Source organism: Furipterus horrens, unplaced genomic scaffold, assembly GCF_987537825.1.
Source record: "Furipterus horrens unplaced genomic scaffold, mFurHor1.1.pri manual_scaffold_15, whole genome shotgun sequence".
Lineage (NCBI taxonomy): Eukaryota > Metazoa > Chordata > Mammalia > Chiroptera > Furipteridae > Furipterus > Furipterus horrens.
In genome coordinates this window covers 9,245,417-9,268,758 of record NW_028327185.1, presented here as the reverse complement: position 1 = coordinate 9,268,758, position 23,342 = coordinate 9,245,417, and the positions used below count along the sequence as shown (strand labels likewise).

The following is a 23,342-nucleotide window of genomic DNA, read 5'->3' as shown; positions in this document are numbered from 1 at the left end:
CAGGCTTCCCCAGAGGCTGGAACTAACCTATCGTAAATCACCTTGTTAGACGGTTGGGTGGCCAGTTCCCCAAGCAAACAAAGACAGTCCTACGAGGCAGGATAATCTGGGGGCCTAGAGATCACCTTCCAGTAGCCAAGGCAGAGGCCGGACCTCTCGGGTTAACTCTTCATACACACTGTTCACCCACGGCTGCACGTTTGGAGTGTTTGCAGTTTGGGGCTGTTAGGAATCTGATTGATGATACGTGCAGCATCGGTGAACCGCGGAAATATTAGGCCAAGTGAAAGAAGCACTGGCTCATGGTTCCAATTATATGAAACGGTAGAAAAGACTAATCTAATCTTTGGTGATGGTAGGGTAGGCTACTGCTACATGATTTGTGGGCCCGCTGCATTTTACTATGTGAAAGGTATATCTCAATAAAGTTGACTTTTAAAAAGCCCTCTGCCATTGACTTTGCCCTTGCCCTTCACCAGCCATTTTGCTAAGCACTTTACAATATTAATACTTGTGTGTGTGTGTGTGTGTGTGTGTGTGTGTGTGTATCACGTCTCCTTTACCCATTCAGCCATTGATGGACACCTAGGTTGCTTCCAAAGCTTGGCTATGATAAATAATGCTGTGATGGACATGGTGGTGTAAATATCTTTCTCAACTGTGTTTTCTTTCTTTTTCTTTTTCTTTTTTTTTAGATAAATACTCAGGAGTGGAATAGCTGGGTCAGGTAGTACCTCTATTTTTAATTTTTTGAGGAAATCTCATATCGTTTTGCATTGTGGCTACACCAATTCACACTCCCTCCCCAACAGTGCACAAGGGTTCTCCTTTCTCCACATCCTGCCGATACTTGCTATTTGTTGACTTTTTGATAATAACCATGATTAAGCGTGAGGGGAGATCGCATTGTGGTTTTTTAATTTGCATTTCCCCGATGAGTAGTGACGTTGAGCATCTTTTCATATGTTTGTTACAGGCCATTTATTATTTTAATATTGACGGCGGTCTGATAAGGTAGGTATTATTTTTTCTGTTTTACAGATAAGAAACTGAGCTTCAGAGAGATTGGAAAACTCGTCCAAGGTAACCCAGCTTGTGCCAGCAGCCGGAAGTCACCCACTCTCTTCTTCATTTCCCCTTCTATAAAACAGAGATAATAATGGTTCACAAAGTTGTGGTGAGAATCCAATCAGTTAATGGACGCGTGGTGCTTAGAACAGAACAGGACACAGGTGAGCGCTCAGCAAACATCGCCTGTCTATATGGTATCCTATGCTCCTACCAGCATAGTGCGTGGCTCACACGAGCACAAAAGCTATTTGTTGGCCAAACTGAGTGAAGGTCGCTGTTCTAACTCACCCTCGTTCTCTTTGCTCGGACAACAGCAGCAACCTGTGACACGGGCTTGTTTTCTAAAGGTCGCCCGTTCCTTACCCACTTCAGTCTATGCACTGCCATTCGGGCCATATGACTAATATACAAAAATCGATATGTGAGGTCACTCCATTGCTTAACACCATCCACTGGACCCCCACCCCCCGCAGGCAGCCAGAGTGGAGCCTTTGGGGGTGGCCCCCTGTGATCTGGCCCCATCCCAGCACACAACCTGCATGCCATTGAGACCAAACTCTTCCCTCTCCCCTCAGTTCCTCTGCCTGGAATGTTCTTCCTCTGTCCTGTCCAGCTGACAAAAGCATCGTTAACTTTTTACCTGGTGCAAAGGCATCATCGGGTCCCGAATGCAGGCGGCTAGGGGCAGAGTTGGGTGCCCATGTGGTTGTAGCTCTTGTCGAATTATATTTACATGTCCACCTTCGCCTCTGGGAAGTGAGCTGCTTGATTCTGAAAGACAAATTGACCCAGATTTATATCCTTAGCAAGAAACACAGGGTCTCCAGTAGAAGCTAAATATGTGATTGTTGAATGTGTGGATTTTTTAATTTTTTTATTATATATTTTTCCATTACCATTTAGTCTTATACCTCCCTCCCCACCCCCAGCAATCCCCACACTGTTGTTCATGTCCATGAGTCCTTTTTCCTTTTTACTCAGTCCCTCCACCCCCTACGCCCACCCTCAACTACCATCCTGCTCTGTATGAGTGTATTTTGCTAGTTCAGTTTGTTCATTAGATTCCACATATAAGTGAAATCATATGGTATTTATCTTTCTCTGACTGGCTTATTTCACTTAGCATAATGTTCTCCAGGTCCATCCATACTGTCGCAAAGGGTAGACTTTTCTTCTTTTTTATGGCTGAGTAGTATTCCATTGTGTAAATATCCCCTAGCTGTTTTATCCACTCATCTACTGATGGGCACCCGGGCTGCTTCCATAGCCTGGCGATTGTAAATAACGCTGCAGTGAACACAGGGGAGCTTGTGTTCTTTTTGAATTAGAGTTTTGAGATCCTTCAGCTATATTCCCAGAAGTGGGATCACTGGGTCAAAAGGCAGATCCATTTTTAAGTTTTTGAGGCATCTCCATACTGCTTTCCACATTCCCAGCAACAGTGCCAAAGGGTTCCCCCTTTCTCTACATCCTTGCCAGCAATGGTTGTTTGTCGATTTATTGAAAATAGCCATTCTGACTGGCATGAGGTGATATCTCATTGTGGTTTTCACTTGCATCTATCTGATGATTAGTGATGCTGAGCATCTTTTCATATGTCTACTGGTCATCTGTATTCCTCTTTGGGGAAGTGTCTATTAAGGGTTTTTTTGTTTGTTTTTGGCGTTGAGTTTTGTAAGTTCTTTATAACTTTTGGATATTAACCTCTTATCAAATGTATTGGCAAATATGTTCTCCTATTCAGTAGGTTGTCTTTTAATTTTGTTGATGTTTTCCTTTGCTTTGCAAAAATGTTTTAGTTTGATGTAATCCCACTTGTTTATTTTTTCTTTTGTTTTTCTTGCCTAGGGAGATATATCTGATAAAATCTTGCTGCAAGCAATGTCCAAGATTCTGCTGCCTGTTTTCTTCTAGGATTTTTATGGCTTCAGGTCTAACATTTAAGTCATTTTGCATTTATTCTTGTGTGTGGTGTAAGAAGGCAGTCTAGTTTCATTTTTCTGCGTGTATCTGTCCAATGTTCCCAAGACCATTTATTGAATAAACTATCTTTAGCCCATTGTATGTGCTTGCTTCCTATGCGTGGTTTTGTGTGATTTTTAAATATACCTAATAAACCTTGGTATCTGGACTTCCCTGAATCTTGTTTTGGTTGTTAGCTTTTTAAAGAAACAGTCATTAACGCTTATGTTACAAGTTCATTGAGTTCTAATTTTTCCATTAAAATGAAGACCGCTAATATCACTCATTCATTCATTCATTCATTTGCTAACAAATCTTTATTGGAAGACACTTTTCTGTTACCAGATTTGAAGCCATGAACAGATCAGACACAACTTCTCCAGAGGCCCGAGTCTGGAATCTGGATTTTGTTCTCAGGGAAGCCACCACTGAAGGTTTAAACGGGAGTCACACAAACCCCTAAAAGGGCTTCACCTGTGAGCACTTGGTACTGCTCTGAGGGCGTCTGTGCTACTCTGGATTTTAATGGACAAAAAGCAAGCGACAGCCCCTTGGGCCTGATCGGCAAAGACACGGCTAGCCAGCCTCTCCCTGCCACACTGGAGAGAAAGAATGGAAGCCCATTTCAAAGGCTACAGGTTGAGAAGACCCTCAGCTGGCCATTCAACCTGGCCATTCGGGTTGAAGTCGTCAAATCCCCAATGACCTCATGTGTCAAAAGGAGGGCCAGGTAGACAGGACCTAAGGGTCTTTCCAGATCTACCATGAGTCCCTGGAGCAAGGTGGCTGGAACCCATATGCAGAGCCAAGTGCCACCATGGGGAGAGGGCTTTGGAAGTTGCTGGGCGGCCAGAACACCACCTGGAATGTTCACCCCCCCCCGCGCCCCTACATATTCCCAGTGCTCTGGCTTATGTGATATTCAAGGCCCCTGCTGGTCTTGCATTGCCCACCCATGAAGCAGGGTCAAGCAGGGGACAGAGGTGCCACGTATCAAGTTCCCCACGGGTGCTCTGTGTTCCCCTGACACAAAGGGAACCCTGGGCCTGCCTCCACAAAGTGTGGTTTGGGTCAAGTTCTGGCCACTGAAGCTCCTAGCTCTCCCTGGATGCCCTCGGTCCCTCCCCCACTCCAGCCCACAGCCCAGTGCGAGCCCCCTGCGTCACCATCCACGGCCCCCACAGCAGGCTTGGCGTTAAGCAGGGAGGCGCTGTCAGCCTTTGTGCGCAGTCCCTGGAGACCTACTTGAGGCAATTTGTCACTCACACTTCAAGCTGCCAGCCAAGGAGGGAGCTGAGAAGACTCTGTAATGAGATCCTTGCGCTGTAATTAAGTGCCAGGCTTTGTTTTACAGGTATCGCTCTCACCTTGCCTGGTCACGCGGCCAAGCTTCAAGCTTCACTGGCCTCGGAGAGCCAGTGCTGGCTGTTCTGCGACGATTACACCCCGAACTCCCAGAGGAGGGTGCGTGGGGGTGGGGGCTCGGTCATCTGCCATCTGTGCCCCTACCCCATGCTCCCCCACCCCCAGTCTTACTCAGGATAGTGCCATGTCTGGGTCTCAACCAAAGACCCACTGTGCCACTTGTTCATAAAGTCACTTCCCTTGAACCCTTTGTTCCTTCCAGCCTCTGGGGAGCCAGGTTGCTTCCTTTTGACATGTCCCTTTTCCTGCAAACCCCAGCAGTGGAGAGACAGGTGGGAAAGAAGAAGAGGCCTGGCAGAAGGAACGCCTCGCTCATAGGCAGAAAGGGTCTGTCTCCTCTTGGGTTCTCTTGCCAAGCTCAGGGCTTCTTCCTCAAATCGTCCCCGCTCTCAAATGTACGCAGTGGCACTTGCTGACCGGAATCTGTCACCAAGATCTTCCAAATGTCGCATGAGGTTTGGTGCAGTTGAAGGAGCACTGCACTGGGCATGCGGCCGGGTCCCTCTTGTGCCAGCTGCTGGCTGTGCCTCTGGGCAGTCACTCCAGGTCCTGGGGCCCGGGCGTCCTCCTCTGTGTGATGGGAGCAGAGGGGCCGGGAGAGGCTGGCCTGGAGGACCTCGATAGACATTCTGGGCAGCCCGCAGAGTCCGCAGCTCTGCTCCCCTCCCCTGGCCTGTTCCTCTCAGATCCAGGATGCCTACCAGTACACCCAGCATCTGCGTCCCAGCCTCCTGTCCGCTAAACTCATGGGTCCCTATATCGTCCTTGGCAAACGGACACGTGCCTGGTCCCCGCAGCCACACGGTCTCCCGGGCAGGGGCACGTCCGAGGCGCCGCAGGGTTGGAGGAGGAGTTAACTCAGTAGCCCCAGAGCACTAGCAGGTTACCTGGGCGGCAGGGCGGGGTGGGAAGCGCTCCGGGTGGGCGGGGCCGGTCCAGGTAGGCGGGGCCTGAGGGGCCTCGGGAGTGGCAGCCTTGGCCTTGGGTGTTGGCGTCTTGGAGGAGGAGCGGAAGCCGCGCAGAGCTCCCGGGAGGTGGGCGCCTTGCAGCTAACAAGGGCAGGCCAGGGCCCGCGCCCCCCGCAGGAGCCGGGGCGGGGGTGGGGTTTCAGGGACTGGCTGCTTTCCGTGGTCTGACCTCTCTTCCTCCCGGGGAGTCCTGGGGTCTTTCCAGCTCGCATCCCCGCGCTGGGCCGGCGTCTCATCCCTAGAGCTTGCTCTCTGCGCCCCACCCCCAGGGAGGTCCCGGGGCGGTGTTGGGGAGCGGGGAGGAGGCAGAATGTGGATGCCTTGTGCCGGGTAGGCAGGGCACGAGGAAACGCGGCTGTATAGAAATCACCTGCTTTCTCGCGTTTGAGCGGTCTAATCAGACTTTCCTGTTTTCACCTTAGCCGCACCTTCCGAAGGGCAGATCGCTTCACTGTCTTCCTGGGAAGAACGGGACCCCTACCTCCAGCAGGGCCATGGGCACCTCAGAAAGTGCCTGAGTTGATCAAGAAAAGGCCTTGAACCCCTCCACTCGGAGCACGAGGTAGAGCGGCTGGGCAGAGACTCCAAGGTAAACGTGGCTGGCCTTTATGTTTACATCCGTATGCAACATCCCCGGGGAAACCACAGTTGGGATGACATTTTCTAAGGGGTGAGGGTGGGTTTGGCTGGTGGGAGAGGAGCGCTGTCCCAGCCAGGCTGCTGAGGCCATGATGACTGACAGTTGTCGTTGGGACTTTCTCCTTGTGGCGCGTTAGCTCCGCAGTCGCCTAATATCCGAACACACCTGTCCAGCACCGCGACCCACACGCAAGCGCTTCCTCCCCAGAGTTCTTCAGGGAGATACTGGTGCTGAGCAATCGTCCAGTCAATGCCATGCCTATTTGGGCATTAAGGGCATCTGGAGTGTCGTCCTGTCTTCAGGGCCTGGAAGAGCACGTAGTGATGACACGCGGATGCCAGACCCCGCAGGCCCTAGCCAGACGCGTGGTCTGACCGCTTTTCCCTACACTGACTCAGCCATCTGAGCTCCCACGAGTCTGCCCGAGGTCCGCTGGGCTCCCTGACCTGCAGCGCCCTTGTTCTTGTGCAGAAGCCAGTGGCCAGCGCCCTCCCCGCATGCCAGGAAGCCCCAGTGGGGGGGGGGGCGCTGAACCTGGAAGGAGGTTGTGCTAGATGCTGAACGCTCAGCTGTGGGATTGTGGGCGGGGCCCAGGCCAAAGTAATAACAAGGTGTGTTTTAACCATCAGTGTGCCCACAGCTATGCCTATCAGCCAGACTGGTACTCCCAACGTCACCTCATCCCCTGGGGCATTATAGCTCTGAGCAAAGCAGGAACTTTTAGATTCCCTTGTCTGAATGCAGCCAGACTTCCAGGATTGTGGTTTTGTTTCTGAGAATGAAAGACTTCTGAGGGCGTTGCGCCCAGCCTCACAGGCGCTTTTGCTGACTTCCCTGCATAGGGAAGTTGGCTTTGCTGAGTGTAGAAATCAAAACAGGCCTGTTGTTGGTCTCTGCGTGCTCCCAGACTCGGACAGCAAGAAAGCACTGGCATGTACGCGTCCTGGGTCCAGCTGCATCTGTTTGGCTCTTAATTTGGTGGGAAAGAGTACAGTCGGCAGATCCAAATCCTCGGTCAGGTCTCAAGCTTCAGGAATCCCCAGCGCGGGCTTTGTAGCTCCGCCCCTTCCCCACCCACTGCGTTGTAGGCCAAGGGTGCTCAGCTGTAGGCACCAACTCAAGTTGGAGTCCTAGTTCCTGCCCTGCAGAAGCCTCCAGGTGTAGGTAGGGAGACAAACCCAGCAAAACAATTAACGCCCTAGCAATGTGAAACCTCAAGGAATCACCTGCTCTTTCAAAGGAGACAGCCAGTGAGGGCTGGGGAAGGCAGGGAGGGCTTCTGGAGCTACTTGGTCTTAAGTGACATTTAGAAACAACAGGCAGGGACAGGGACAGGCAGAGGGAAGGAAGCCCGAATCTAATATGAAGCTCAGAACAAGCGGAGAACTCACTGCCCGCGGGGTGCAGCCCCGTTTCCCTGCCTCCCTTTCCAGCTCCGCTCCTGTCACTTCTGCCTCCTGCCACAGTGACCTTCCGCCGGGTTCTGGCCAGCTCTGTTTTGCATGCCTCTCTCTTTGCTGTTGGGGAATCCTCTACCTTCTGAACGATGCATCTCAAATGACACCTTCTCCACTGAAGACTTTCCTGCCCCCCCAGTCTTCCTGCAGAGTTGGGGAACCCTCACTGCCCCTTGCATGAACCTCTGTGGAAGCCTCTACACCGTGTTGGAGTTGAGGGAACTCTGCCGCTTGCCGAGGCAGGACTGTGTCTCTGCCATCCTCTGAGTGACAGCTGGTGGCTGGCACAGAGCAGACATTTGGTAAACGAGTCTGGACTGAAAGTGAGTCATGCAGAGGGCGCCTCACCTACTTGGTGCAGAAGGCATGGGTTAAGCATCATTCTCAGGAATTTTAGATTAGATAAGTCTGGCAGAACTACATCCCGAGGACCTTAAGGAGACTGAGTTTAGTGCAGTGACAGTACTCAGACCCTTAGCAGCGCCCACGGCCCTCAGAATAGCATGCAAGGTCCTTCTTGGTCAGACCCCAGGGTATCCTCTCCAGCCTCAGCTCCCATAGCTCCCTCCTTGAGCTCACATTTCCTGGGACTCAGCTCCCTCCTCCCCTAGATCATGCTGCTGGGCAGCCTCTGTCAGGAATGCCCACGGCTGCCTCTAGCTTCTTCCTGATCCTTAGAACTCAGTGTCTCTATCCCCAGGTGTGGAGGTCCTTCAGCCTGGTGGGCACCCTCTGCTCCACTGAATGGGTGCACCACCTCTAAAAACCTCACACCCCCCCTTGAAGCTGCCTCCCTGCTCATGACGTAGCACCCCAAAGGCAGTGATGGGGTGTTTCCTTAAGAAAGCCCTGTTGGCTGACCCCTTTCCTGAGAGAGAGTGCCCAATGAACACATCTTTGATGGGAGATTGAACCCAGGTGACGAAAACGTAAAAGGAGGAATAACTCCGGAGGCATTTGGAGGGGAGAAAACTAGGACCTGGTGATCAGTTATGGAAAGAGAGCAAAGGAGAAGGGGGGATCTGCGTGACTGTGAGGCAGGTGGAGGCATGTCACTCATGACTTGGGTCCCTGGCCGAGGGAAAGGTTCCACTTCTGATTGCCGTGCAAAAATGTTTCTGCTTTCTAGAGGATTTCCAAAATTCAAAATATTAGTAAATCACTTTGGAGCATATTGAATCTGAAGTTATAAAAGGGCCTCCAAATAACGGTGCCCTTTAATCAGCTGAAATATCCACATTCCTTGAGCACCGGTGGTGAGGTCAAGGCTAGAGAGAGATTTGGGGAACGTAGTGGGGAGGGTCCAATTTGTGAAAGCAGATGAGCCCCCTGAGGGAAGAAATCCAAGCCAAGATCAAGGGTTTGGGAAGAGGAGACAAACTAAGGGTGTGGGAGAAGGAAAGGAACTGGTGGAAAACAGAATGACAGAAAGGTGGGAAGGAAATCAGACCCAGGGCAGGGGGCGGGGGGTGTGGGGAGAAGAGATTTCAAGAAATAGGAGGCCAATGCTGTTGGTGCTAAAAAAACAAACAAAGCAAACAGAGCACAGGGAGGCTCAGACGAGAATACACCAGAAGATAGAAGAGGGTAGTCCCCTAGGAAAGCCATATCTCTTGGAGTCAGAAATAGGCTAGTTAGTGGGCAGCGGGAACATTGGGTGGAGTCTTTTGACCTCATATCTGAGGAATTTGGCCATGAAAGGAAGGCTAGACCATCTCTCAGCAAGAAGGGGGGACTGGTCGTGTTGGGAAGACCACGGAGCTCTGACCACAGTGGAACGGAGGAGAAGAGAAGCCCATATATGCTAAGGAATTTGGACAAATGCCCCTCTCTTCCCTCTTCCACACATGCCCAGAGGACTTCCCTTTTGGGTGAAATCCAAAGCCATGGTATTGCTAAATCCAATGCTAGGATGTTGCAATGCTGAAATGATTGGGTCCCACCTCTTCCTGCCTGTGGTAAACTTGCCTCAGATACCCCCGGACTTGACTTTTCTTCATAACGGTGCCAGCCACACATTTCCCCCTTTACTGTACATAGATTAATAACACCATAACAGTAGCAAACACATAAACAGCATTTGCTCTGAACCAGACACTGTTCTGAGTAACTATGAGGGGTATTATTATCATTTTTCAGATGACAAAAAGCAAGTTCATGCTTTAAGGTAGATTAATAGTTGTGTTCCTGGTGCTGCTTCAAGAATCATAGTCCAGGCACTGCTCAGAGCATGACTTGTCCAAGGTCACCAAGCCAGCGATCTATCGGGACCCAATTTCACTGGGGGTTAAACTGGCCTTCACAGTTCAGAAGTAATTTAATAGTCAACAAATAATCTACTACGTGCAAAACATTACAAGGGACCCCAAAACATGAGCTACGCTTCTCACTTCATTTGATCTTCAGAACCCCTCCATTTTGTGGACAGAGAAACTGAGCCAGCATTTGAACTCAGACAGACATAATCGAGGCAGGAACTAAAGCCACCTTCAGCCCCAAGTTCCTGTGATCTGAGCTCCCTCAGCTTCATGGTCAGACACACGGGTGCTAGGGACACAGGGTCCCCGACCTGTGACTTTTCGACTTTACAACCATTCTGTTTTTCATTTTCAGCACAGTAGTCAATAAATGACATCATGAGGTATTCACTACTTTATTATAAATCAGGCTTTGTGTAAGGTGATTTTGCCCAACTGTAGGCTAATGTAAGTGTTCCGAGCGCAGTGAAGGTGGGCTTGGCTGAGCTGTGAGGGTTGATAGGTTGGGTGTATTAAATGCATTTTTGACTTACAATGGGTTTATCGAAATGTACCCCATCGTGAGCTGAGGGGCATCTGTAGTTCTAAGGCTCATTTTATTTTCCTTCCCAACATGCAAAATGAAAGGATCGAGAGTATGAATCCCTGGCGTGCTCAGGTGTGCAAGGAACACTGCCTCTCCTTTTCTTTTCTAGCTCTCCGTCCCGTCAGACTGACAGAGGTAGAAACTACTGCACAGTGGTACCACAAGTTCCGGATGTCATCATAGTCAAAACCTTGGGGCAGAGGTCAGGGTGACCCTGCTCCCCTGTCTGGTCCACACAGGTTACCAGTGAGCATGTTCGTGTCCCTGCTCGCTGGTCTCGGCTGCTTTCAGGCCACACAGCCCAACGCTGAGGTCATACCAGAGTGCCTGGGACGCACGGGCCTACTATCCCTTCCTATTTCTCCCAAGCCTCTGCTTCTCCCCTCCAACCCCCCTCCTCTCTGTACCTCCTGGAAAAGCCTCTGAGTCCTTGACCTCAGGCCATGCTTGGAAAATCAAAGCCAGGAGAACCTACAGGCTACCTCTGGGTATAGTCACCCCACAGACCTGGCCTGGGACAATGATGGGGATGTGGAGGTGGGCAGGGATGGGGGCGGAAGAGGAGTTTTCTAGTCTCAAAATATTATCTAGCCTCCAAAACAATCCCCTCTGAGAGTAAATCCCTTGGAGGGGAGCAGGATTTGCTGCTTAAGGCCAGAATATATTGGATCAATTTTATTTGTTCATTTCATTAGTACATTAATAATACTGTCTTCCACTAGATATGTTCAGGGCCCTCACCTTTCAGACTCATCACGCCTTTGCCAAAAGGGAGGGTGAGTATTCCACTCCTAGGGGCTGTGCCCTGCTGCATGATCACTGACATGTTACTCAGCAAGTTTCGTCAGGTCATTGTAGGGCCGACGGAGAGATGAAAATGCTGCCAGCTCACACCTGCCATTATACACACACAGAAACAGGACAAGGGAACCAAACTTGTCAGGCCCCTGGATGAGGACGGAGGAGGACTAGGACCCAGGTGTCCCCTCTCCCGGACCAGTGCTTTTGCAAAGATCTCACGAAACTTGGCAGTTACCACCCACAGGTAGTGGGGCCAAGTCTCTGGCTGACTCCGTCCTCCACCTCAGAATGGAACTCAGCCACCCCGGGCAGCTGGCCCAGGGCAGATTCCATGCCCCTGTGAACTTCCCTGATGGCCCAGAACACAGGCCCACAGCAGGATGGCAGGACTGGTGCTTCCGGGAGGGGTGTGGTTCCCAGCCCTGCCCTTGCCCTGCTAGCCCTGCTCACAGCCCGGCTGCACATCACAGCCAAATGAGTCATCCTTCCTCCTCTGCACCTGGCGGGCGGGCGCGGAGACCCTCGACCCACTCCTGCTGGCAGACCCCCCTCTCTCCCCTCCTCCACCCCGCACCAGGGAGGGTCTCTATCAGCTCCAGAGCAGACTTGATTTTAGCCACCTGGGCGGTGTCTCGTGATGCTGATGCTTTTACTGGCCCAGCACAGACTCCAGATCCTGCCCAGGACAGTTCTCAAGTGCTCTATAATCTCCTCTCATTTCTATTCTCTGTGTCTAACAGATCACAGCTCAATAAGGCTCTTCTTCCTAGGGCCCCCACCCACCCAAGTGCATCGATTTGCATCACAATCCAAATGATGTTGGCTGCTCTGAGAAGGTTGTCTGGGACGCCATACAGGCTCCCAGCCCTCCTCTGCTCTGGCTCCTGACCTTGCCATTGCCCATCTTCCCTGGCAATTCGCTTTGCCCATCAACACGCCAGCGTCAGCTGAGTTGCCTCCCAGGACGCCATCGTTAGCCATTAATTCTCTAATTGAGAACATTGGCGCTGCCTGAACTTGAAGACAGGTGGAGATGTGCGATTTCTTGGTGAGCCATCTTCCTCCAGGGATTTTCAAGGTGTCACATGCTAGTTAGTTTTTAATAATTGCTTGGATGGAATTATCTCTTTGCATCAGGGGCTTTAATACTGCGTGCTAACCATTTGGGGTTTTGACATCCTGTCTTTAGCATATCGAAGCCCACGGCTACTGTTTTTGTTGTTTTGTGGTTCTGGGGGACAACCCCTTGAAGATATTAAAGACAAGAGGGGAAGCTTTTACCCATAAGAGAAACACCAGCTCACCACACAGTACTGAGGAATCCCATTTCCATCTCTCACTTTTCCCCTTCAGTGGCTTCTAAAAGGAATACATTTCTGGCGAGGTGCAGTTGGATAAATGATGTGTGTCTACTTAAGGAAGCCAGAAATAACGGAGGGTTGTGCATCAATAACTGGTTCTCTGGTTGGGGCCCTGGGGTGTCCTCAGATGCCCATGTTGACACTTCCTGGGGGAAGTAAAAACAGTTGTTGCTGCTGTACACGTGATTAAACTGATGCTTCGGCTCTGAGAGGTTAAGCATTTGTTCTAGGTCACACAGCCACTAAATTGAGGAGCTAGAATTGGAAGCCAGCTACACACTTAGTTGTCAGGTTGACCCTCCAAATAAATCAAAATTGTGCCCTGGCCCACCTGGGTCAGTTGGTTGGAGCATCATCCCATCCACCAAAAGGTTGCGGATTCAGTCCCTGGTCAGGGCACACACCTAGGTTGTGGGTTTTATCTCTGGTCCGGGCACATAGAGAGGCAACTGATGGATGTTTCTCTCTCTCCTCTTCCTCTCTCTCTAAAGTCAATAAACGTATCTTCAGGTGAGGATTTTTTTTTTTTTTTAAGAAGAAGAAGGAGAACCACTGTATGTCAATTCAGCTTTCAGGATCCCTATCCCAAATCTGAGATCTAGTAACGATGTCTCCTGACTCAGCCATGATTTCCCTAGTCGTGCTGCTTAGAAATGCCACCCTCTGGTGACGATCTTAGCTGCCTTTCCCTAGGCGTCTGCAAGTTCTCTGCTCCCTGTAGACAGTGGATTGTTCTTTCCTTTGCGCTTGAGTCCCCAGTAACCAAATGACCATAGAAATTCATGAAAAGTACTTCCAGGTCCACGGGAGACACTTCCTCACCGCCACAGTGATTTAACAAAAATGGGTTGCATTAGAAAGCATTGAATTTCCCTGCCTGCAGTTACAGAGAAGAAAGCTGCCCATCTGACCAACGGGCTTACACACCCGCCCTCTGAACCAAAGGCTGGGCATGGGATTGCTCCAGACCCCTTCAGCTCTGAGGTTCTGCACGCCTTGATTGACAAAACGACCTTGATCTTTGCCCATTAAAATTCTGCTCAATAAGAGACACACCTGAGGTTTTAAATTCTTCTACAAAGCAAATGACTGTATGGCACAGACAAACTGGCACAAACACCTACGTAGTGTTTTCTGTTTCTCCCTCTTAATTGGATTTCCTGTTCTTCCCTAGGAAAAACAAACGCCCTTTCTCCTGATTCACTGGCAAACACTGACCTCCGTCATCACTGCAATGAAGTTCCTGTAAGTCTCAGGAGCTGAAGTCCTTAAACAAGCAGGGGGCCTGTGCCCCTGGACCAAGAAGGACGTATTAGAAGCTCCTTGTGTCAGGACTGGGAGGTAAGTACTCCTGAGGCTAATAAATCTTCTTCCAAGTATTAATGGGGAAAGAAGTACAAACTTACAGTTATAAATAAGTCACGGGGATGCAAAGTGCAGCAGACGGAATATAGTCAATAATATCCTCATAACCGTGCACGGTGCCAGATGGCTACTGTGCTTACAGGTGGGCTGGTAAGGTACGTAAATGTTGAATCGCTCTGTTGTACACCTGGAATGAATACAATATTGCATGTCAACTGTAAAAATAAATTTTTAAAATAAATAAAAACGATTACAAAGACTCTTAAAGGGAAAGGTATTACTGGGGTGCTGAAGTTGTGCTATGTACTTCCGGGTCCTTGTCCTCCAGGGATTTACAGTGGGGAGCGGGGCATGAGGCATAATATAATGAAGATGGTGCCTTGGAGCTGCAAGCAGAACGTGGGGAGGGAGGTAAGCTGTACCCATAGGGCTGTAAGGACTGTCGCGCGGAAAAGCGGGACCTTTGGAAGGGTCGGTGGGAACTGGATGAGCAGAAGAAGCAGATGTAAGCATTCAAGCCCAGGGACCAGCCTAAGCAGAGAAACTCGGTGGAGGACAAGTTCTGAGAACACAGGACCAGACTGCAGACCAGTGAGGAAGGTCTTGACTCTCGCCCTCTATTCGGTGAGAGCGGTCAAGTGCTAAGGTCCTCTCTGGTGAACCATTCTAGCCATCCGAGTCCCTGGGGAGGACCCTGAACTCGTGCCCTGGAAAGTCTGACCTGCGTGGGCAGAAGGAGCTGGCGAAGGCTTCTGATAAGAGCTGTGCTCTGCAAGCCCCCTCAGACAGCCGAGTGAGAGAGACTTGTGTTGGGTAAGATGTCCTGGGTGGATGCGCCAGGAGGCCCCTGCCCTAGCCCAGGCGGGAAGCGGTGAAGCCAGGGAGCTGCGCAGTGGCAGACAGGTGGGAGGGAGTGGGGGCCCTAATGCTGGCCCGGTCCTGAGATCCACTTCACAGGATTGATCAACAACGACATTGACCTCGTGCTTAAGGCTTCTTCCAGTGGGGAAGAAGCTACAGAGGTACCCAAAGTATTTTCAGGTGTGTCCAGATGAGGACGAAGAAGGCAAGGCCACTCTCAGCAGCTGGTGGTATAATACCTGCAGGTCAGCGCTCTGAGGTAGGAGGGAAGGGACGCCCAGGTGGCAGGGAGGAGAGCAAGTGAGAACGGGCTGTTCTGGAAGGGCCAGGCTCCTGCCCAGACCCGTCCCTCCAAGGGATGCAGAGCACCCACAGATGAGACCTCAGCACCCCCACAGCAGTCCCTGCAGGGCCACGAAGTGGGTCAGAGGACCCACAGGTGGCATGTGGCAAAGTCATTCACTCCGTGGATGTTCGCTGACACCATAGGCTGGCGATGTGGCCGTGAACTAGAGAACAAAACAATACCTGCCCCCAGGAATGAAATTCTAATTTACAAAAAGGGACCAGTGTGCTCCATAGCCGCTAAGGAGAAATTTCTAGAAGAGCTTTAGTAAGCGATCTGCAACTCTAGGAAAGGCAGCGGGAACCCCTGTGTGTCAGCAAAGGTTCAGCAACCGCAAGCCACTCAGCCCATTTCCTTCCAACAGGCTCACAGCTTCTAGAAACTCTGGGTGCTTTGCAAGGTGTTTGACAGTTCCTCAGGGTTCCCCTCATCCCCCCGCTACACCGCTAGTGGAACAAAGAGCACCTAAGAGGGGAGTTCCTCACTGGCTCAACTTAATAGACATGCTTTGCGTTATGGAATCATATTCAGGTAGCGAGGCAACACCCTGACAGACCCCAGGCAGCAGGACGTGAATACACCACCCTCCTGAGAGCTCACCAGGGCGCAGAAACCCAGCATGCTCATTTTCTGATTCCTCTTTGGAGAACAGTAGCCGGTTGTGAGACTTGTACCCTGCCCTGTTCATCTAGGATGCTCCCGGAAGATGCTAAAGACTGGCCGCTCAGGCGTGTGGCAGGTCTAAGGAGAAGGGGTGAGGAACATGCTTCCCTCTTGGCTGCATGAATGGATGGCCTCCTCCTGGCCACGGGACGCCCTTTGACTCTGCTTTGCCCAGGTGAGCAGCCCTCGGTGGCCCCACTTGGAGCACCAAAGGGGACCGCGAACCCCTTGCAGGCAGTGACTCGTCAACAGCTAGCAGAGTGATCCCCACGTAGCAGGAGCCTCAGCCTAGGGAGTTACTCAGGACAAGTGTAAATTCTGACTACAGCAGCTGGCCTCCATGCAGAGGCGGTGGGCAATGAAAAGGACATCACTCCCGAAGAGCCTCGAAGTCACGGTGGCTTATGAAGGAGCTCCGGTTCATGGCAGCGCACGCAGAACTGAGGCCTCGGCGACATTTTGGGCTTCATGGTGCTCACGTGCTGGCTTGTTCCAACAGGATACTGTGTTCTGCCACTAGAGAACGCATTCACCCTGTGCGGTTCACCTTGTTCCCTGGTCTTGAGCCCTTAGCCAAAGCTAAACGTGCATTTCACACCCACGTTTGGACTCCGTCCAGGACTTTGATTGCTACATGAACTTGGGAGAAACTCTTCCAAGCACCTATTTGGAAATGAATTCAGTGTTTTCAAGGACAGTAAGTCCCACATGCCCAGTGCCCCGGCTGCCTGCCAGACGTGGGCTGCCGCCTGCCAGGAGAAGTGTTCTCTCTACAGCCTTGCGGCCCAGCTCAGAATCCCAGGGCCTACCAACCAAGGAGCCCATCCCTGGCATTTGTGGTCAAGGATCAAGCATCACATTAGCCTAGGAGCAGCCCTGGCTCTAGCTGGAGGGATTTGCAGGCTCACCGTGGTACTGGGGAGCAGAGGTGCCTGTCTCCTGTGGAGACATCATGGCCCAGAACTCACGCCAGCTCAGGCCAACAGCGGTGATGCTGTCTGGGCAATTAAGTCCAGAAAGGGGGCCCATTCCACTAATGGCTGAGATTAAAGCTAAATGAATTTGACTCAGATGAAAGAGATGCTGACCCCTCTCCCTCTGGTCTCATTACCTTAATTAACAGTGCTTGGCAGGAATCTTGAGGCTGCCGTCACCCCTCAAAGCCCTGGACACACGTTGACCGAGCTTTTGTAATAAAAACCCAATACTCAGCCACTGCCTGTATTTCTTCCCAATTTTTCCCCTACGAGAATCAGGGGGCTTCGGAGGGGCTCCTTTAGACCAGTGCACCTCACGCCATGGTCTAAGAGCCACTCACCTCAAAGTCCTTGGGGTTTGGCTAGAAAATGAACTCAGGCTCACCAGACCTACAGGACCTGAATTTCCGGGACTCAGGCTCGGGGATCGGTAGTATTGGCTTTTTTTCTCTTTAACTTTTTTTTATTGTGGTAAACTATACATAACATAAAATTCACCATTTTAACCCTTTTCAGTGCACAGGTTAGTGACATTAAGTACATCACTCCCTCCCTCCATAGACCTTGCGACACCCACTTCCACAGGCAACCATCGGGTTTTTTCAAGGTACAGGGGTGTTTTCTGCAGTGTTTCTGTGCTGCTGAACCATGTGACAGGTATGAAATGGTGCTACCGTTTTTATTAGGATTTTTTTATGGGTCACCGACAACGCTTTTGAGTTTTGTTCTCTAGCTCCTTTCCCCCGACAAGTCCCGTGGGTTTATTGTAATTTTGCACAGCACGGTGATGTCTAGGAAGGGATCCATGTGCCACCTGATGGCAGAACTGGCAGCTTGAGTGACTACTTGCTGCTTCTCGTCATCTTGTTACCAGGGCTTTAGGAGCACACTGCCCTGGTCCCCAACTCCCTTTCCTTCCTCGACCTGCGCACAGAGAACTGGATTTCGGGCACCACTAGAGGGCACCCTCCTCAGATGGGGTCCCACGCAGTCGCTGCACCCTGAGCTTCCAGAGAAGCAAGCGGCCCAGTGGGCCTTACGCCACACTCTCACACTCCTCCTGCTCCCTCTGGTTTCAACCCATTTAGGGTTTAGGGCTTTAGGTGACTTGGTCTCCTCTCCTGGATGCTCCGACGTTCACACCCGCTCCCCACCTCCTCTCTCGCTGTCTGGACAGACTGCACTCTGGAACGCTCGCCCTTCTGAGGCTTCACCGGGTCTGAAACAACCACCCCATATGGTTGTCATCTGTGCTCATTTATGTTTATTTCACCTTGTTTTGGCGTCTGCCATCCAGGACACCCCTGTCTGGTGGCCCCTCTTCATGAGCGGCCCCTCCAGACTCCTGCCAGCTCACAGCTCACCTGTCCTGGCACCTGACCCATAGAGGTCTGCTTCAGAGATGACAGTGTAATTGTATTATGTCTTTCTGTACTTCATAGGAAAGTAGGTCTGCATGGTATCATTGTAATGCTACAGAAGCCCCAATAATTGTCTTTAAAATCTATTTGTGCAGCTGGCCTTATCTACCCTACTGATTAATTTTAGCTCCCCCATTATGACTTGAAGATGCAGTGTATTGAGACGAATGTGGTTTGGGACTCTCTTTCATCACTTGTTACCACAAAGTCAAGGTCAAGCCACCAAGTCGAGTGTCTTCATTCGGGGGCCAGCACTGAGTCCTCTATAAAAAGATAGGAGCAAAACTAGGAAATTTAACTCTGTTATTCCAAGCCGGTGTTCTCACTCCTGTGTCTCTGCAGGGATTTTTCTGTCCGGTTACACGAGATGAGAATCCATTCTGACACGTGGATAAAACAGCAGCTGCAAAACTGGCAGCCACATGGGGGCCAAGGTAGTTCTTTCCTGCAAATGCTGGTGGTCCGGTGTCAGAACACGTTTATCCGACAGCCACTTAAAATCCTCATTTCTTTTCTTCTAGGACAGAGGTCAGCAAACTGTGGCATTTGGACTGCAAAGCCTAAAATATTTATCATCTGACCCTTTACAGAAAAAGTTTTCTGGGTCCTTTTGTAGATCATAAAATGTGATGGTTGTTGTATATTAACTAAGAGTTCTTCATGTGAGGTTGGAAGGGGCCGGCTTCTGGGGGTCACTGAGCCCCCTGAAATGGGGAACAAGGCTTGGTTTGAGATACAAAAGTGCAGTTTTGAAAGGCAAGGAATTAGAGCTACCATCTAGAAGGGTTCCATGACCTCAAACCAGTTAAGAACCACTGTGCAACAACAGAATCTAAAAAATAAAACCAAAAACAGACTAAGCAAACAACCAGAATAGGAACAGAATCATAGGTATGGGGATCATTTAGAGGGTTATCAGCTGGGAGAGGGAAGAAATGGGGAAATGGTGCAGGGATGAAGAAGCATAATTGGTTGGTACAAAATAGACAGGGGGATGCTAAGAATAATACAGGAAAGGGTGAAGCCAAAGAACTATATGCATGACCCATGGACATAAACTAAGGGGGGGGGGCGATTGCTGGAGGGAAGGGGGGTGCTGGGCGGAGGGGAGCAAAAGGAAAATAAATTGGGACACCTGTAACAGCATAATCAATAAAATATACTTAAAAAAAAAACAAAGAACCACTGTTACATGTAGAAAATGCAGTGTAAGTGATAGAAAGCCAGTGTATACCAGACAATATTTGTCAACAGCCATGTGCATGGAGCCGAAGGATCAAAGGGTCTAAGAGAGCAGGCACATCCCATTAAAGCTTAAAGGATCCCCCAAGTTCTAAAGACCCATGTGCAATGCCTCATGCTGGGAGAGCTGTGTTTTCATTCTCCCTTCTTCTCCACAGGATCATGGGAGATCACCTGGACCTTCTCTTAGGAATGGTGCTCATGGCCAGCCCTGGGCTTGGCATTTCTTCCTGCTCCTCTGATGGGCGCATCGCCTTGTATCGTTTCTGCAACCTCACCCAGGTGCCTCAGGTCCCCAACACCACCGAGAACCTCCTGCTAGGCTTCAACTATTTCAAGACCATCACAGCCAGCTCCTTCCCCTGCCTGGAGCAGCTGCGCCTGCTGGAGCTTGGGAGTCAGTTTACCTCCTTCACGATTGACAAGGAAGCCTTCAGAAACCTGCCCAACCTTAGAATCTTGGACTTGGGCAAAAATCAGCTAGACTTCTTGCACCCAGATGCTTTTCAGGGACTGCCTCATCTGTTTGAACTTAGACTCTTTGCCTGTGGTCTCTCTGACGTTGTGTTAAAAGATGGTTATTTCAGAAATTTAGAGTCTCTGTCTCGCCTGGACCTGTCCATAAATCATATTCGTAGCCTTTCCCTTCATCCCTCGTTCCAGGAATTAAATTCCTTGAAGTCCATTGACCTTTTCCTCAATAAAATACACAGTGTGTGTGCGCACGAGCTTCAGCCCCTCCATGGGAAGACACTCTCCTCCTTAAGGCTGGCTTCTAATAACTTGTACAGCAAGGACCCAGTGGACTGGGGTGCGTGTATGAACCCGTTCAGGAACGTGGTCCTAGACACCCTAGATGTCTCTGACAATGGCTGGACTGTGGACATCACAAGAAACTTCAGCAATGCCATCCATGGCAGCCAGATTTTCAATCTGGTTCTTGCCCACCATATTATGGGGTCTGGGTTTGGCTTCCATAACATCAAAGATCCTGACCAGAACACGTTCGCCGGCCTGGCCGGAAGTTCAGTGTTGCACCTGGACCTTTCACACGGATTTATCTTCTCCCTGAACTCCCGGATCTTTGAGACCCTCAAGGAGCTGAAGCTCCTGAACGTTGCCCACAACAAGATAAACAAGATCGCAGAGGACGCCTTTTCTGGGCTCCACAACCTCCAGGTTCTCAATATGTCAAATAACCTTCTGGGAGAACTGTACGATTCTAACTTCGGTGGGCTACCTAATGTCTCCTATATTGATCTGCAAAAGAATCACATCGGGATCATTCAGGCCAATACATTCACATCCCTGAAAAGGTTACAGACCTTGGACCTCCGGGATAATGCTCTGAAAACAATTAATTTTATCCCAAACGTATCTGCTATCTTCCTGGGTGGCAATAAACTGGTGACTTTGCCAGAGATCCAGCTCACAGCTAACTTCATCGAAATAGCAGAGAACAGGCTGGAAGATCTAGATGATCTCTACTTCCTTCTCCAGGTCCCTCACCTCCAGATTCTCATTTTAAATCAAAATCGTTTTTCTTCTTGTACCCAAACTCGTGCCCCTTTGGAGAATCTCAGCTTAGAACAGCTTTTCCTTGGAGAAAATATGTTGCAACTTGCCTGGGAGACGGAGTCCTGCTGGGATGTTTTCAAGGGGCTTTCCCGTCTTCAAGTCCTGTACTTGAATGATAATTACCTGAATTTCCTTCCACCAGGAGTGTTCAGCAACCTGATTGCCTTAAGAGGACTCAGTCTCGGCTCCAACAGGCTGACGGTTCTTTCTCCTGGCGACTTGCCTCCTAATTTAGAGACGCTGGACGTGTCCAGAAACCAGCTCCTAGCTCCCGATCCTAACGTATTTGCATCGCTTAGTGCCGTGGATGTAACTCACAACAAATTCATCTGTGAGTGTGAACTTGGCGCCTTCATCAGATGGCTCAATCGAACCAATGTCACCGTATTTGGGTCTCATGCAGACGTATACTGCATGTACCCCGACTCCCTCTCGGGGATTTCCCTCTACTCTCTGTCCACGGCGGGTTGTGACGAAGAGGAAAGCTTCCAGTCCTTAAAGCTCTCCCTTTTCATCTTATGCACTGTCACTTTAATTCTGTTCCTCACAGCCATCCTCATAGTCACCAAGTTCCGGGGGGCTTGTTTCCTCTGTTACAAGACAGCCCGGAGACTGGTGTTCAAGGGCCAGACCAAGACAAGAGAATCAGACTCATACAAATATGATGCCTATTTGTGCTTCAGTAGCAAAGACTTTGAGTGGGTGCAGAATGCTTTGCTAAAACACCTAGATATGCAGTACAGTGACCAAAACACCTTGAACCTGTGCTTTGAAGAAAGAGACTTCACGCCGGGGGAAAGCCACGTTGCCAACATCCATGAGGCCGTGTGGAGCAGCAGGAAGACCGTCTGTCTTGTGAGCAGACACTTCCTTAGAGATGGCTGGTGCCTGGAAGCCTTTAGTTACGCCCAGAGCAGGAGCCTCGCTGCCCTGGACAGCGTCCTCATCATGGTGGTGCTGGAGCCCTTGTCCCAGTACCAGCTGATGAAACATGAGTCCGTCAGAGGATTTGTACAGAAACAGCAGTACCTCAGGTGGCCCGAGGATCTCCAGGATGTTGGCTGGTTTCTTAATAAACTCTCTCAGCACATACTAAAACAAGAAAAGGAAAAGAAGAAAGACAAGAACATTCCGTTGCAAACGATAGCAACCAGCTAACTCCCAGAGTAGTTTTCAGCTGACCTCAAGCCACAGATAACTCCCCACTTCATATCTGCACATTTGCGGGTCCTTTTTGAAGTTTCTTTTCCCTACTATGAAAAAAAAATCAAGCTCTTGGTTTTCATAGCAAGACTCCCTTCATTTGCTTTCAGATTCAGTAATGTCGTTTTCTCCTGTGGCGTTGGCTACAAATATCTCCTAGTTGTGCAAAGGGTACCTTGAGAGAAGTTACAGGTGACAGACACCCCTTTGCCAGCGTCCAGCTCCGGAAGGGGCTGGCCAATGACTCTGAGCCCTCCGTGCTCCGCCAAGACAACACTAGATAGAAAAAAAAAAAAAAGCGGCACGTTTCCTACTTCCGCCTTGGGAACAATGCCCTTGCTGAGTCAAGGTCATGTTCAGTTTCAGACTTGGCCCTGAAGAAGCCAGGATGAGAATAAGTAGCTCTCTGGTGGCCACAGTGTTCTTCCTGTTCTTGCCTTCATCTGCTCCACACGGAAGCCTAGTGGGCCATGAACATTCTTTTTAGCAGGTAACCATTCTTTCGGCCTCATGTTCAAGACCTTCCATGATTTGGCACCAACCTCTCTCAGCTTTATTTCTTTTTTATCATTTATCAACCACTCAGGCTCTTGCAGAAAGAACCAAGCCCCGCGACACAGATCCTGGTTTGAGTTCTGATGCTGCCGCTCATTCGCTTGATGACCTTGAGCATGGGACACACCCTTGACGGGCCTCAGTTGGTTCACCTGTAGGCACGATCACATCTGCCTGATTGAGCTGCCATGATGATTAAATTGGCCAAGGATTCCGGGGCTTCTCAGATCTTGTCCTTAGTTGCCCCAATGGCCACAAGAGGATGTGAACACCTGAGGAGCCTTCTGGTTGGAGTCAAATTTTCTTTGAAGTTGTATTTTTTTAAATCATAAAAGAAACCTATATATATTTTCCATTCTGTTTCTTTTTTTAATGTTTATTTTAATATAGAAATGTTTTTCTGAAAGTATTAAGGAAACTGAAAGCAAGGAAGGTTTGCCCAAATTACCCATGGCGTCACGAATAGCCTCTTCCAAGTCCTGCAGAGCCTCAGGGTGGCTGTCGCTGTTTGAGGAGCAACCTAGGCCTGGGTCTTAGCACTCCAAAATGTCACTCCCTTCCCCTCACTGTGTCCCCCTCCCCAATCGTAACTCCTCCAGCAC

At 50.1% G+C, this 23,342-nt stretch overlaps 1 protein-coding gene across 1 annotated transcript; it reads left to right on the top strand.

Moving 5' to 3' along the window:
* Positions 1-13,635: 13,635 nt before the first annotated feature.
* On the top strand, positions 13,636-22,142 carry TLR5 (toll like receptor 5). The gene is made up of 2 exons (XM_090263233.1): positions 13,636-13,870; positions 19,563-22,142. The coding sequence occupies exon 2, from the start codon at positions 19,567-19,569 to the stop codon at positions 22,138-22,140; it is 2,574 nt and encodes an 857-aa protein (XP_090119359.1). The 5' UTR covers positions 13,636-13,870; positions 19,563-19,566; the 3' UTR covers positions 22,141-22,142.
* Positions 22,143-23,342: the final 1,200 nt, after the last annotated feature.

Coding starts and splice junctions, on each gene's coding strand:
- TLR5 (XM_090263233.1), top strand. CDS start 19,567: ATGGGAGATCACCTGGACCTTCTCTTAGGAATGGTGCTCATGGCCAGC.